Raw genomic sequence first — 12,376 nt, forward strand, 5'->3', positions numbered from 1 at the left:
CCTCTCCTCGCCATTTCCCCGTCCCTCCAGAGCCTGCTCCCCTCCCCCTCCTCCACCTTTCTTCGCACAAATGAATGTGGCTGGGTTGGCGCAGAGCCTGGCCCTGCATCTTAATGGGGCGGTGAGCTCACAAGATGGATTTAGCTGGGGGTTTTATGGTTGCCGCGGCGACAGGAGAATGCTTTGGTTTTCTTTACCCCTTCCCCTGCAGGATTTGAAGGAGAGGGGGAGTGTGGGGAGCCCTTGTCTGCACTGCAATCTGAAGGGTCTCTGTCACCTCTACTGCTCGTGAGATAGGCCTGTAATTCTGGGGTTAGGCAAGAGAGACTGCATTGGGACCTTAGATAGGAAAGGATGAGGGAAGAAAGGTAACCAGAGGGGGAAGCCTCTCCAGCACCAAGGCATGAAACCTACAGTTGTCCAGTCTTGCCTGCTCTTTGAGAACCTAGCAATTCAGTTCAGCAACTGTGGGGCAACTGGGCCCAGGGTCACCCTCAGCAGATAGAAAAAGAAAAATGCTTGGGTATGGCACCCTGCAGTCCTGCATTGAGAGTTAGGGTACAGGGGGCTGGATGAGGGCTAGGGATTTTTGTCTTTGCCCCCCTGAGGTGGGGGAAAAGCAGTGTTCAGTAATTAAGATCGCTGTCCTAAGCTTCCTACTCATCAGCCAGCATTGACCCTGCTGGGGGGTGGGCCGTGTCAGTCTGAGAGGTGAGGGCTGCAGATCAGTGATGGGTGTGGAGAATGGTGTTCTATCCAGTTCTCAGACTTGGAATTCTCTGAGCTTGTTTCCCCAGCCTGGCCTGGTTTGAACTTTCCCTGCCTTGTCTGTTTCCCACTAGGAATGGAACTGTAGTTCCCGGGCCTACCCAGCCCTCTGGCCAACAATTTGCTTTCAGGACTCTGAGCAAACCCATTCCCAGCCCGGACTGAAGCAGAGACTGGGGAGTAGGGTCTGACTGTCTCCCTCCCTTGGTCTCTTTCTGTCTGATTCTGGGCCTCTGTCTCTGTTTGTGAGCCTTTCCCTCTTCCCCAGGGGATCCTGGGAACCCCTCCTCCCCCATGCCCCTTCCTCCCCTTTGGCTGGGAAAGTGACTACAGCCTGAATAGTGCCAGACACCTGCCTGCCAGATGTGGCGATTTCCCATTCTTCTCTCACTCCTCCCCAAATGTCTATCCTCTCCCCACCCCACTGAGCAGAGGGAGCCCCCTCAACAGAGTGATTTAGTGCTGCAGCCCCTCTTCCTCAGTACCCCTCTCCAGTTCCTCTCCCTCCCCCTGGTGCCCATGCCCCCCCTTTTTTCCTGGTACAGCCTTCTCCCACTCCCACCCCGGGGTGCTGGCTTGTGTAAGCCCCAGCTCCTGGACTGGAGAATGAATGGGTGGGGCAGAGGTGATTGGCCTCTGTTTCACCCATGGGAGAGTACATCAGCAGGGCTGAGGACAGTGGCAGCCAGAGCTGATGTCATTCTCACTGGTGGGGCAGGAGTGGGTAGGGGAGGAGGAGGTGAGTGGAGAGGGAACTGGCTCTCCAGGACTATCTGCAGAGGAGAAAGAGGTCTGTGAGACCTTCCCAGGTAGGCGAGAGAGCTCGAATTGTTTGGCTGCCTGGTGGACATCGCATCTGTGTTTCTCTGGCTGGGTCTCCAGATCTTGTCTCTGGATCTGTGTCTCAGTATGACTCAGTAGATGCCCCTCAGCTCCTCACCTTCAGACTGACCCAAAACACACACTTAAAGGGAACCCTTAGTCCTTACCCGTCTCTCTTTAGTGTTTGCCCTTCTGTGTCTTCTCTCTACCAATCTCTCTTCCCTCCCATTTCACCCTCCTCAATTTGTCGAACTTGTCTCGCAGTCACGTGGCCTCCCCCACCTCCATCCATCCCATGTAATAACACAGTATGATCCCAGACCTCCCATCAAAGCAGAGACTCATTCAGAGTCACTCATTTCTCCTTGCCATCCCTCTTTGCAATCTGACTGTCCCCCCGGGCCAGACAGAGGGCTCTGGGGTGGCAGTGGGCTAGAGGATGGCTGGGCTGAAGAGCAGCAGAGGCCGGACAGGCCGATGGAGAGTCCAAGGAAGTAGGAGAGGTGGGAGGAGTGGGACAGGAAGATGGAAAGAGAAAAAGTGACTGAGAGACAAGGAGGGCAGCGGCTGAGGGTTAGCAGAAAGCCAGCATAGCAAACTGGAAGAGTGAGAGAAACCCACACAAAGAGAGCAAGGCTGGGAGCAGAGAGAAAGAATGGAGAGGTGGAGACAGGAAAGTCAAAGCAAGAGAAGGCAGTTGGAGAGGGGCCAGGCAAGGGGCAGGCTGGCCCTCCTGGGCCCCCTCACACTGCTGGGCCAGAAATCTTGCGTGTACGCGCGTGTGTGTGTGTGTGTGTGTCAGTCGGTCCATCTGTGCACGTGCATGCAGGGCACAGGCGTGGAGGGGTGTCTAGTGGGGATAGAGATGATCCCCACAATATTCTCATTCTCCCATTTCTTTCAGCAGCCTCCTTCCTTGAGGCACCCCATACCAACCCCCCCACCCCTAGTATTCCTGATGCTCCAGGGGCCATCCCCAAGGTATTTCCAGGATTCCAAGGAATCCTGGCTTTTTCACTTGGAATGCAGGCCTGCTGGAATGTGCAGTCAGGATCTGCAGCATCAAGAGGCCCCATCCCCTCACTGCCCACCCCCATGCCTGCTCACCAGCTGCTCCTGTCCGTCTTCTCCTCCCACTCTCCTTGTACCTCTCCCTCCTCCACACTGACCCCTCCCCCAGCCTCTGACCCCCAGCCACCTGGGGCCTGGGTTGGAGGGAAGACAAAGACAGGATTTATCACCAGGATAGAGAAGCATCCCCAAGACCAGGGCTGAGGGCAATGGCTGACCTCCCTGGATGGGAGGGAGTGCTTGGCCAGATGCTGGGAGGCAGGAAGCCTGGGTTCCAATGGCTCCTGCTCACAACCCTCACCCCCCACCCCTTCCCACTATAACCTTGCTCTCTCCTTTGTCCCTGAAGACTGAGGAAACAGAGACGATGGCCTCGAGGTGGCTTTAGGCCTCTGAAGGAAAACCTGGGCGGAGGGAAGAGATGAGATTGGTGTCTTAGGGTCGTTCTCTTATGGATACTGGGGAGGATTTGGAAACCAGGTAGAATCAGTTATTTCCAGGACTAGAAAGGAGTTCAGGTTTAGCCCTGCAACAGGCGAAACAAGATGAACTTCCCCTAATCTAGAAGGACTTCTCCAGAACAGGCCCTGATTGCCAATAAAGAGGGAGATAAAGGTGATTATGGGTCCTGAAAGATGGAAGATACTGTCTCACCTGGAAGCAGAGAAAGAAATGGAATTCCCCAAGGGTTATTAGCTCCAGCCACTGTGAGAAGGCCTTCCTCCGGCTTCCCTGGTGGCGCAGTGGTTAAGAATCTGCCTGCCAACGCAGGAGACCCGGGTTCGAGCCCTGGTCCGGGAAGATCCCACATGCCGTGGAGCAACTAAGCCCGTGCGCCACAACTACTGAGCCTGCGCTCCTATAGCTCACGAGCCACAACTACGGAGCCCAAGTGCCACAGATACTGAAGCCTGTGCGCCTATAGCCCGTGCTCCACAACAAAAGAAGCCACGACAATGAGAAGCCTGCGCACAGCGACGAAAAGTAGCCCCCGCTCATCACAACTAGAGAAAGCCTGCGCACAGCAATGAAGACCTAACAGAGCCATAAATAAATAAATACATTTATTTATTTTAAAAAAAAAACCACCAGATTGGATTTAAAAAAAAAAAGTAGGTCTTCCTCCCTGAGACCTCCAACTGCCTCCTGAGAAGATGAGGAGCAGCTGGACCCTGCCTTTACAGTAAATAGATTATTGGCCCGAAATTGTCTCCACTCAGCAGGCAGGGTGTGTGCTCAAGGAGAGGGAACGGTATGATCCAGGAGTTTCCGAGAAACCAGACCATATATCTTTCAGTGGACAGCTCCTGCAGCTTCCCGAGCCACCCCTGGAGGCCCACTAGCCCCTCCAGAATCTCAGTGTGTCAGGGGCCTCTGCAAACCCAACTCTGAAGCTGCACCCCTTCCAGCTCCTGGCACCCAACATCCCGCTTGCCGCCTTCACCCTACTGTCCCAGGAGAAGGCTGCTCAAGTTACCTCCAAGTGAAAAGAGGATGGAGGGAAGAGAAACCGAGGCAACTGGGAGCTTCCTGTCTATCAGCCTCTCACCACAATCCCACCAACCCATTCCCACCCAGGGGCTGATGAGGGAGACCTTCTCGTGGTTTCTTTTTAAACTCTTCTGCAAGCTGAAACCATTCCCTCAATTCTTGATGGAAAGCCAAAAATTGGAAATTTCAGTGGGAAGCGCTCATGGGTTGGGAGGAGAGACTGGGAGAGGACAAAAGAACTGGGGGGTGGGGTGGGGATTTGCACAGGGTAAGGAAAAAAACAGGAAAAGGGAGAAGTGAGCATCTCGTTTTTCCTCGCTCCCTCTATCCCCCAATTGAGAAGGCAGATTTACAGCCCTGGTTTGGGGAGGGGGGTGAGCGTGAGGAAGACAGATCTGCAGTTCTGCCCTCTGCGTGTCTGGGTACTTAGCTTTAACTCCCCCATTAGCATCAATCCCCATCTTGCTGCCCATCCGTCTTCTGACATCAGCTCCTTCCCCTCTCTGTAGCCCAGGCTCTCTGACCCTAAGTGGCTCTTAAAGGGCCAGTCTAGACCTTTCTCTCCCTCCCTTCTCCCACTCCAGGCAGCACAGTCCGGCGTGTGCGCTGTGGCCGTCCTTGCTAAGGCCACAGTGGATGGGAGGCACAGTGTGCGTGTGGACGGAGGGGGCAGCTCTTCCCCACCTCTCTTTGTTCTCTTTAGGTCCCCCTATATCATGGACCCCCTCTTTGTTCACTACCTCCCCAAGCCAGAGCAAGCCCTCTGGTTGGGCTGGGAGTCACAGACACGGCTCCTGGAGCTGAGGGCTGGAGAAGTCATGTGGATCCACAGGACAGATCCTCTCTCCCTCCCTCATTTCCTGGAGGCCCAGGGGTATCGTGAACTACTGGCTGTTTTTAATTCCCAGCCAGCAGTGGGGGTGGACAGGTTGGGGGCTTAGACTCCTAGGAGATGCCCTGAGCCCTGCATTCCCAGCCTCCTTTCCCAGGGACCCAGGCTGTGGTCTGTGGGGCGGTGGAGGATTTCAAATCTTCCTCTCCCAGTGAGCGAGGGGACAAGCCAGAGAAACCTGCCTCTGAATTTCCTGGCTCCTCTCCCTTATTCCCCAGCAACTGAGTTTAGGGGGGCAGAGGGGAAACTGGCTTCTCCCCATTTCTCTCCATCTTCTGCAGAAATGCTGTAACTGCACTCGAGGAGGGGTGATAAGAATGCCAGGATGATTGGAAAGTTCCTCCCCCATCTGCCTTCAATCCTTCCTGCTGCAAAGCTCTGCAGTCCTCTGAGGGGCTCTCCAGGATAGTCAAAGGCCCTTTCTGGTATCTGAAAGCCATTCCCCACCTCACTCAGTGCTCCTTTCTCTGGCTCAGGATGAGAGGGAACTGGTGGGTGGGGGCCTTGGGAAAGCATCCGTGCTAAACATAGGAGCCCAGCGCTGCAGCCCCTCCATGGCCCCTTATTTATGTCACCTTCCAAACCTCACTCTCAAAGAAGCATAAATATTCCTAATTCCTGAAGGCCAGCCCTGAACTCATAAATTTAACGGGGGAGGTGGGCAAGCGGGAGGAGCGAGGTGTAGGGAAGGGGAGCCTACTGAACCCTTGAGGAAGTAGAACATCTCCTGGGGGCGGTGTCTGACTTGCCCCCGGGCAGACGCCTATGGTTCTTCACTGAGAGGAGGAGGAGGCGGAGTTGTGGCTCTCCATCGTTCCTCTAGGGATTAGCCTTTTCTCACGCCCCCAAATAAAAACCAAACTTAGTTCTGTCTTCTCCATTAGTTTCCCATCCTTCACCTTCTCTCTTTTCTTGCTATTACCTTCTAGTTCTTTCCTGCGCCCCTCGCCCCTCTCTGCGGCGCTTTTCTCTACGTGTTTGCTCCTCCAAGTCTCCCCCTTTTCAGAACCGTTGTCTGAAGAGGAAATTTCCGTCTCTTATTCGGTCTGGATAGTGAGGTTTGAAAAGAAAAGTCTCTCTCCGTGCCCGGAGCTCCCCGCTTCCGCCCATTTGCCCCCCTCATACACGCCCTTTCTTTTCAGTCTCTCCCGTCTTCTCCTCAGAGCGCCCCCCCCCCACCTTCTCTCCCTCAGTCTTCCTTTTCTCCTCAGCCTTCCTATTCCTCGGTCACCCCCTTCGCACCCTCAGTTTCCCCTTCGCTCTTCAGCTCAGGATTCTCTCTCCCTCTCCAATCTCCTCTTCTCTCCCTACTCTACCCCATCCTACCCCTCAGATTCCTCAGCTCCTGTTTACCCCTTCAGACCTCCTCGTCTGCTTCAGTTCCTACCACCACCACGCCCCATCTTCCCCTCCCAATGTATGAAAGAGGAGGAGAGGGCTTGAGGAACAGGTAGAGGGAGTGCGGTTCCTTGAGGGGAGGGAGAGCAAGCGGAGAAAAAGCAGGGGATAGGAAGACGGAAGCGGTGCAGAGGGGAGGGGCAACCTCATTCCCCAGCGGCGTCCCCCTCTCTCCTCCGCCACCGAGCCATAAATCAGGGCCAAGGCATTTTGGCCAATGGCAGAGTGACTCGTAAATCGGCCTGTCAAGCTCAGCCAATGAGAGGCGGCGTTAAATCAAGTCCTGTCAGCGCTTGGCCAATGAAAGGCCCTGGGCTGACCATAAATCTGCCTGTAAGAGACAGCGAAAGAGAGAGAGTGTGCGGACGAGCGACAGTCGCCGGGGTGGGGGACTGGGGAGGGGGCGCGGGGTAGAGCTGGCGGGGGGCAGGCGGGAGAGAACAAGCTCGGGAGAAAAAAGGCGATAACGGAGGTACAAACGATGAAGACAGCCTACAGGAGAGACGGACAGATGGAGAGAGACAGAGAAGCCTTGAGAGATAGCGTCAGAAAGTCCGCGATAGAGCCCGAGACTGACAGAGATAAAGAGAAAAGAGAGACAGACACTGACACCCTCAGGAGGGCCCCCGTGACCCACTTCCCCAAGACAGATGCATACACTTCCCCGAGACACGCGTGAGCTCCGCACCACGAGGGACACACGCGCGCCGTGCACACCCGCAAGAGAGAAAAAGCCTGAGAGATAATCTTCCTCTTTTCCCTCACTCAGCGCCTATCGAGATTAGGGGTGGGGTATGGGTGTGTGGGCTGTGGAGGGTGAGAGAGGAGGGCGTTTCTTTCTCGCTATGATCTGTCCTCTCTGGTTTCAGACTCCAGGGTTTCCTTCCGTGTTCCCTGAGTCATTTTTTCCCAGCAACTGATGATTGGGAAGTCCCTCCAGAGGTCTAACCTCAATCCCTATTGCTTCTCCTTTCTACTTGCCAAAGCTTTTGAATCGCCTTCAAGGAATATGAAAAGTGAAGCCCTTCACTTTACAACCCTTCAGAGAACTCTCAACTTTCAGAATCTTAGAACGTCTGAGCAGGAAGGATTTTTAGGGATCATCTGGTCACTTGATTCTAGTTATAAAAAAAGGCTGCTGTCCTATAGTGGTTAGACATGTGGGCTGGTACTAAAGTCAGACTTTCGGCCCTCAAATCATGATCATATCACTTACTAGCCCTTGGACTTCAGACAAATTGCTTACCCTATTTGTGCTTCATTTTTTTTCATTTGTAAGCAAGAGATTATAATAGATACCTTCTGGTAAATTTTGTAAGGATTACACAAAATAATATATTTACAGGGGCTTCCCTGGTGGCCCAGTGGTTGGGAATCTGCCTGCCAATGCAGGGGACATAGGTTCGAGCCCTGGTCTGGGAGGATCCCACATGCCGCGGAGCAACTAGACCCGTGAGCCACAACTACTGAGCCTGCGCGACTGGAGCCTGTGCTCCGCAACAAGAGAGGCCACGATGGTGAGAGGCCCGCGCACCGCGATGAAGAGTGGCTCCCGCTTGCCACAGCTGGAGAAAGCCCTCGCACAGAAGCGAAGACCCAACACAGCCAAAAATAAATAAATAAATAAATTAATTAATTTAAAAAAATATATATTTACAGGATTTAGGACAGCACAAAGCACATGATAAGAGTGCACCCCACCCCCATCTTTGTACAGATGATAAAACCTGAGGTCCAGAATGATCCAGGGTCCTCCTCCAGTTCACTGAACTAATTATCAGAGAGCCTTGATTGGAGCCCTGGTCCCTACACTCCCAGGCTGATGTTCTTTATTGGTTCTGCCGTTCACCCCACCTGTCTGGACCCCTGCCTTAGTCACCTGAATTTGACGGAATATAGGCTGCTGTGATTTTTGCGGGAGGAGGACACTCCGAAGCACATGTTCCTCATTAGGAGGCAGGATTCCTGGGCCCTGGAAGTGTGTTGAATGTGAAGGTATCAATCTGTCCACCCTGACTATGGTTCTTTCTGCCCTTGTCTTAATCTCTCTGGACTTTGTTCTCTCAAACCATGGACTTGGGGGCAGGGAAGGGACGGCACACAGCCAGAGCAGTGTCACCATCAGCGTGACTCTCACATTCTATCCCCAGTGCCCACCCTGCTCCCCCCAGTCCAACCAGGTAGACAATAAATATCTCATGAAAAATAAGTGTCTAATTCTTCACTTTTCTTCCTAAGCTTTGGGGAAAAGGGAGGGGTGCGGATTCCTGGGTCTCCACCCCTGCTGGCCAGGAGGGTGGTGATATCTCTGGACTCCCAGTCTTGCTGACACCTTCTGTCCTCAACAGGGAAGCCAGAAAGGAAACACAGAGAACCAGCGTCACCTGGTGGCCACAGGTGCTTTAAATTCGTGCATGTGCATTCGCGAGCACATGGGTGACAGGATGCCAGTTACACTGGAGGAAGGGAATGATATGCTCTCCCCTCAGCTTGGCTCCTGAGCCTTCTTTTTTTTTTTTTAAATTTATTTATTTATTATTTATTTTTGGCTGCATTGGGTCTTTGTTGCTGTGCACAGCTTTCTCTAGTTGCGGTGAGCGAGGGCTACTCTTCGTTGCGGTGCGGGGGCTTCTTATCGTGGTGGCTTCTCTTGTTGTGGAGCACAGGCTCTAGGTGCGCGAGCTTCAGTAGTTGTGGCACACGGGCTCAGTAGTTGTGGCTCGCGGGCTCTAGAGCGCAGGCTCAGTAGTTGTGGCGCACAGGCTTAGTTGCTCCACAGCATGTGGGATCTTCCCGGACCAGGGCTTGAACCCGTGTCCCCTGCACTGGAAGGTGGATTCTTAACCACTGCACCACCACGGAAGCCCCCTGAACCTTCTTAACTAGGGTCTCTGTTCGGCTTTCATAATCCAGGACGACAAGAGCAAGTCTGGGGGAAGGGAGGGGCCAGGACCCAGGTGAATTAGCTCCAACAAGCATGACCTTGCTAGGGCAGCTAGAACACCCTTCTGCCATTGCCTCAGCTAAGCTCAGCTCCATTTCCACAGAGCGAGAAGTTCTTCCCTGTGACCATTCTCTTTGCATAGGGCAAGGGCCAGGAGGCTGGACTCACTGGAGGGGCTATCAAAGCTGGATTTCAAAACTTTTTTGAGCTGAAGAAACCTGTTTGCAGTGATGGGGGATCCTGGCAGCAGGGGGGACCGTTTCTGGGAAGTTAAACAAAAGGCAGGCTAATCCTCTTAAACCAACTCACATGTTTTATACCTGGAAACCCCTCAGCTGAAGGCTGTGTCCCAGGCCTTCTGCTTCCTGCCCCTCCCTGCTCTGACCTAGGTCCCCCCAAACCCTCAACTATTAAGTTCCAGCTGCAAACCAACCCTGGCCTATTTCCTTCTTCCCCAAAGATCACACCTGAATGTGAAAAGGATGGATTTTGTTTATTAATAATTAATAATGCACCTTGAGCAGCCTAGGGCTGAAATGTTGAGCGAGGGATGGAGAGGCCTGGTTTGGGGGTTGGGGAGAGGTTGTCTGTGGAAATTCCCAAAGGTCTTTCATCTACTCTTATACCAGCTGGCCACCTTAGTTCTGGAGGAGACATTTCCAGATTCTGGTGACTGGGGACATAGTTCTAATGGAACCTACAAAAACTCTGGGGCCCTCGTTTTAGGAGGGCGCCATAGGCTTGGCGGAATTGGCGGTTCATGGCTGCATAGAGCACAGGGTTGATGCAACCATTGAGCCAGGTGAGGTTGGCAACAAGCATGTGGACAACCCGGGGAGCCCGGACCTTGGCGTCCAGGATGTTGAGCAGCAGGAAAGGGATGTAGCTCAGGGAGAAGCAGAGGAACACAGCAAAACACATCCGAGTCACCTTCCCAAACTCTGACGGAGAGCCCTGAGCTCCCTGGTCTCTCTTAGTTGTCCTGGCTTTGGCAGGCTCTCCTGGAGGGCTTTTCTCTGCCATTTGCTTAGCTGCCTTGCTGTTGCTCTGGTCCCCCACTGCTGATGAGTCCCCTTCCAGGGTCTGGGTGGTGGCGGCACTGACTGGCTCAGATGAAATCCCCTCGCTGTGCCCTCCTGATGCCAGCCCACTGTCCAGCTCCTGGAAACGACTCGGCATGGCCTCATCTGTCCCAGCCACGTGGTTGGAGTGGATGCTCGCCTGGCGCAGCTTGTACTGATCCAGCGCCTGTGCTGCTCGCTTCACCTGGCGGTGGATGAGGTAATAGAAGACGCCGACGCTGCTGAGCCCAACCACAAAGTAGATGCCCATGAGGATGGTGGTATGGGGCCGGCCTCGAATGCGATCAAAGCTGCAGGTGCAGACTACGGGCACCAAGACATAGACTGGCCAGAGGGGAGCAAAGCTGGCCACACCCACCGCCCAGGTGCTCACCAGTGCAAGCACGATGCCCTTGGCACTGAAAATATGGGGAAAGAGCTTCGGGTGGGCAATGAGGAGGTAGCGTCCCAGGGCGATGAGGCAGAGGGTGAGGATGGAGACAGAGTTGGACGCAAAAAGGAGGAGCCCAAAGACCCTGCAGAAGGTGGCACCAGTGCGCCAGTGCAGGTGGAGGTAGGTATCCACAGAGAAGGGCTGGAGAAGGGTGCAGTAGAGCAGATCGGCCACTGTGAGGTTGGCGATGAGCAGGTTGAAGCGGGTACGGAGCTTGGGCTGGATGGCCAAGGCCAGCAGGGTCAGCACGTTGCCCACAGTGCCTGTCACGGTCACCACCACGCCCCAGCTAACTGCCACGTAACGATAGCCCAGCACAGACTCATGGTAGCAGGAGAAATTGGCATCAGAGGTGTTCCACATGATGGAGGCTGAAAGGGGTGGGGTGGGGGGAAGAGGAAGAGGGAGTTAGAACCTGACCTTGAACTTAGATCTTTCTCTTTTTAAAAAAAAAAAAAAAAAAATTATTTATTTATTTATTTGGCTGCTCTGGGTCTTAGTTGAGGCACGCAGGAAACTTTGTTGTGGCGTGCGGGATCTTTAGTTGCGGTATGCAAAATCTTACTCGCAGCATGTGGGATCTAGTTCCCTGACCAGGGATTGAACCTGGGCCCGCTGCATTGGGAGCATGGAGTCTTAGCCACTGGACCACCAGGGAAGTCCCTAGATCTCTTGGATAACTCTGGGCTCCTGAACACCTGAACCACTCCAGGATCTCACCAGCCTCCTGAGCCATTCCCAGGCCTCTTCATCCCAAGATCCCCAACCCCTTCCTTTCCCATTTTCAAAGATTTTCCCAAATTTTTATCTAACTTTAATTTCGGTCCACTCCAAACTCCCAGCCTTTTCAATATCCATCCAGATACTCTCAGTAACCCCAGCACCCTCCGACCTCTCTAACTCTTTCCCTGTCCCTTAAGACCACCCAGGAGTCCCCTCTCCTCTGTATTCAGGAGAATAGTCCCCTCTGTCTGTGGTCCCAGGCCTCAGTTTTTTCTGTTTTTACCATCTGGGAGATGAGGAGACAGAGAATGTAAAAGTACTCCCACCACCAAAGTACTCACCTGAGTCTCCCAGCCTTCAAATCTCTCTCTGGTGGAAGACGTCCAACTCACTCAAAGAGCAGTCCTTTCTGGTGGGCAGTCAGGCTTCAGACAGGAGGTGCTCTGCTCTCCTGTCTCCTATTATACTAGACTGGAACAACAAGAAGCTCCCCAGTTATACAACCTCAGCCACTTCCTCCCTTGCTTCCTCCCTTGCCTCTGGTCCTACTCACTTTGCTTTAGCTAGTGAAATCTGGGCTTCTCTGTTGAACTTTCCCTGCTACTTACTCCAAAGTCTTATCACTCCTTCAGTTCTCCTTCCTGAAACCCAAGCTTTGTTTCCTCCCTCTCTTTGCATGGCAGGACACCCATAAGATCATTGCCGCGAATTGTTGGGACAGGGAGGCAGAGCATCAGAGTATCTGGGCCACT

General features: G+C 53.6%; 1 protein-coding gene across 1 annotated transcript; it reads right to left on the minus strand.

The window, feature by feature from the left end:
- Positions 1 to 10,073: 10,073 nt before the first annotated feature.
- GPR84 (G protein-coupled receptor 84) lies at positions 10,074 to 11,264 on the minus strand. Its single transcript, XM_068561652.1, has one exon. The coding sequence runs from the start codon at positions 11,262 to 11,264 to the stop codon at positions 10,074 to 10,076; it is 1,191 nt and encodes a 396-aa protein (XP_068417753.1).
- Positions 11,265 to 12,376: the final 1,112 nt, after the last annotated feature.

The sequence above is a fragment of the Eschrichtius robustus genome, chromosome 13, assembly GCF_028021215.1.
Source record: "Eschrichtius robustus isolate mEscRob2 chromosome 13, mEscRob2.pri, whole genome shotgun sequence".
NCBI lineage: Eukaryota > Metazoa > Chordata > Mammalia > Artiodactyla > Eschrichtiidae > Eschrichtius > Eschrichtius robustus.

Excerpts from the sequence above, each read along its gene's own strand:
- GPR84 (XM_068561652.1), bottom strand. The coding sequence starts at position 11,264 with ATGTGGAACACCTCTGATGCCAATTTCTCCTGCTACCATGAGTCTGTG.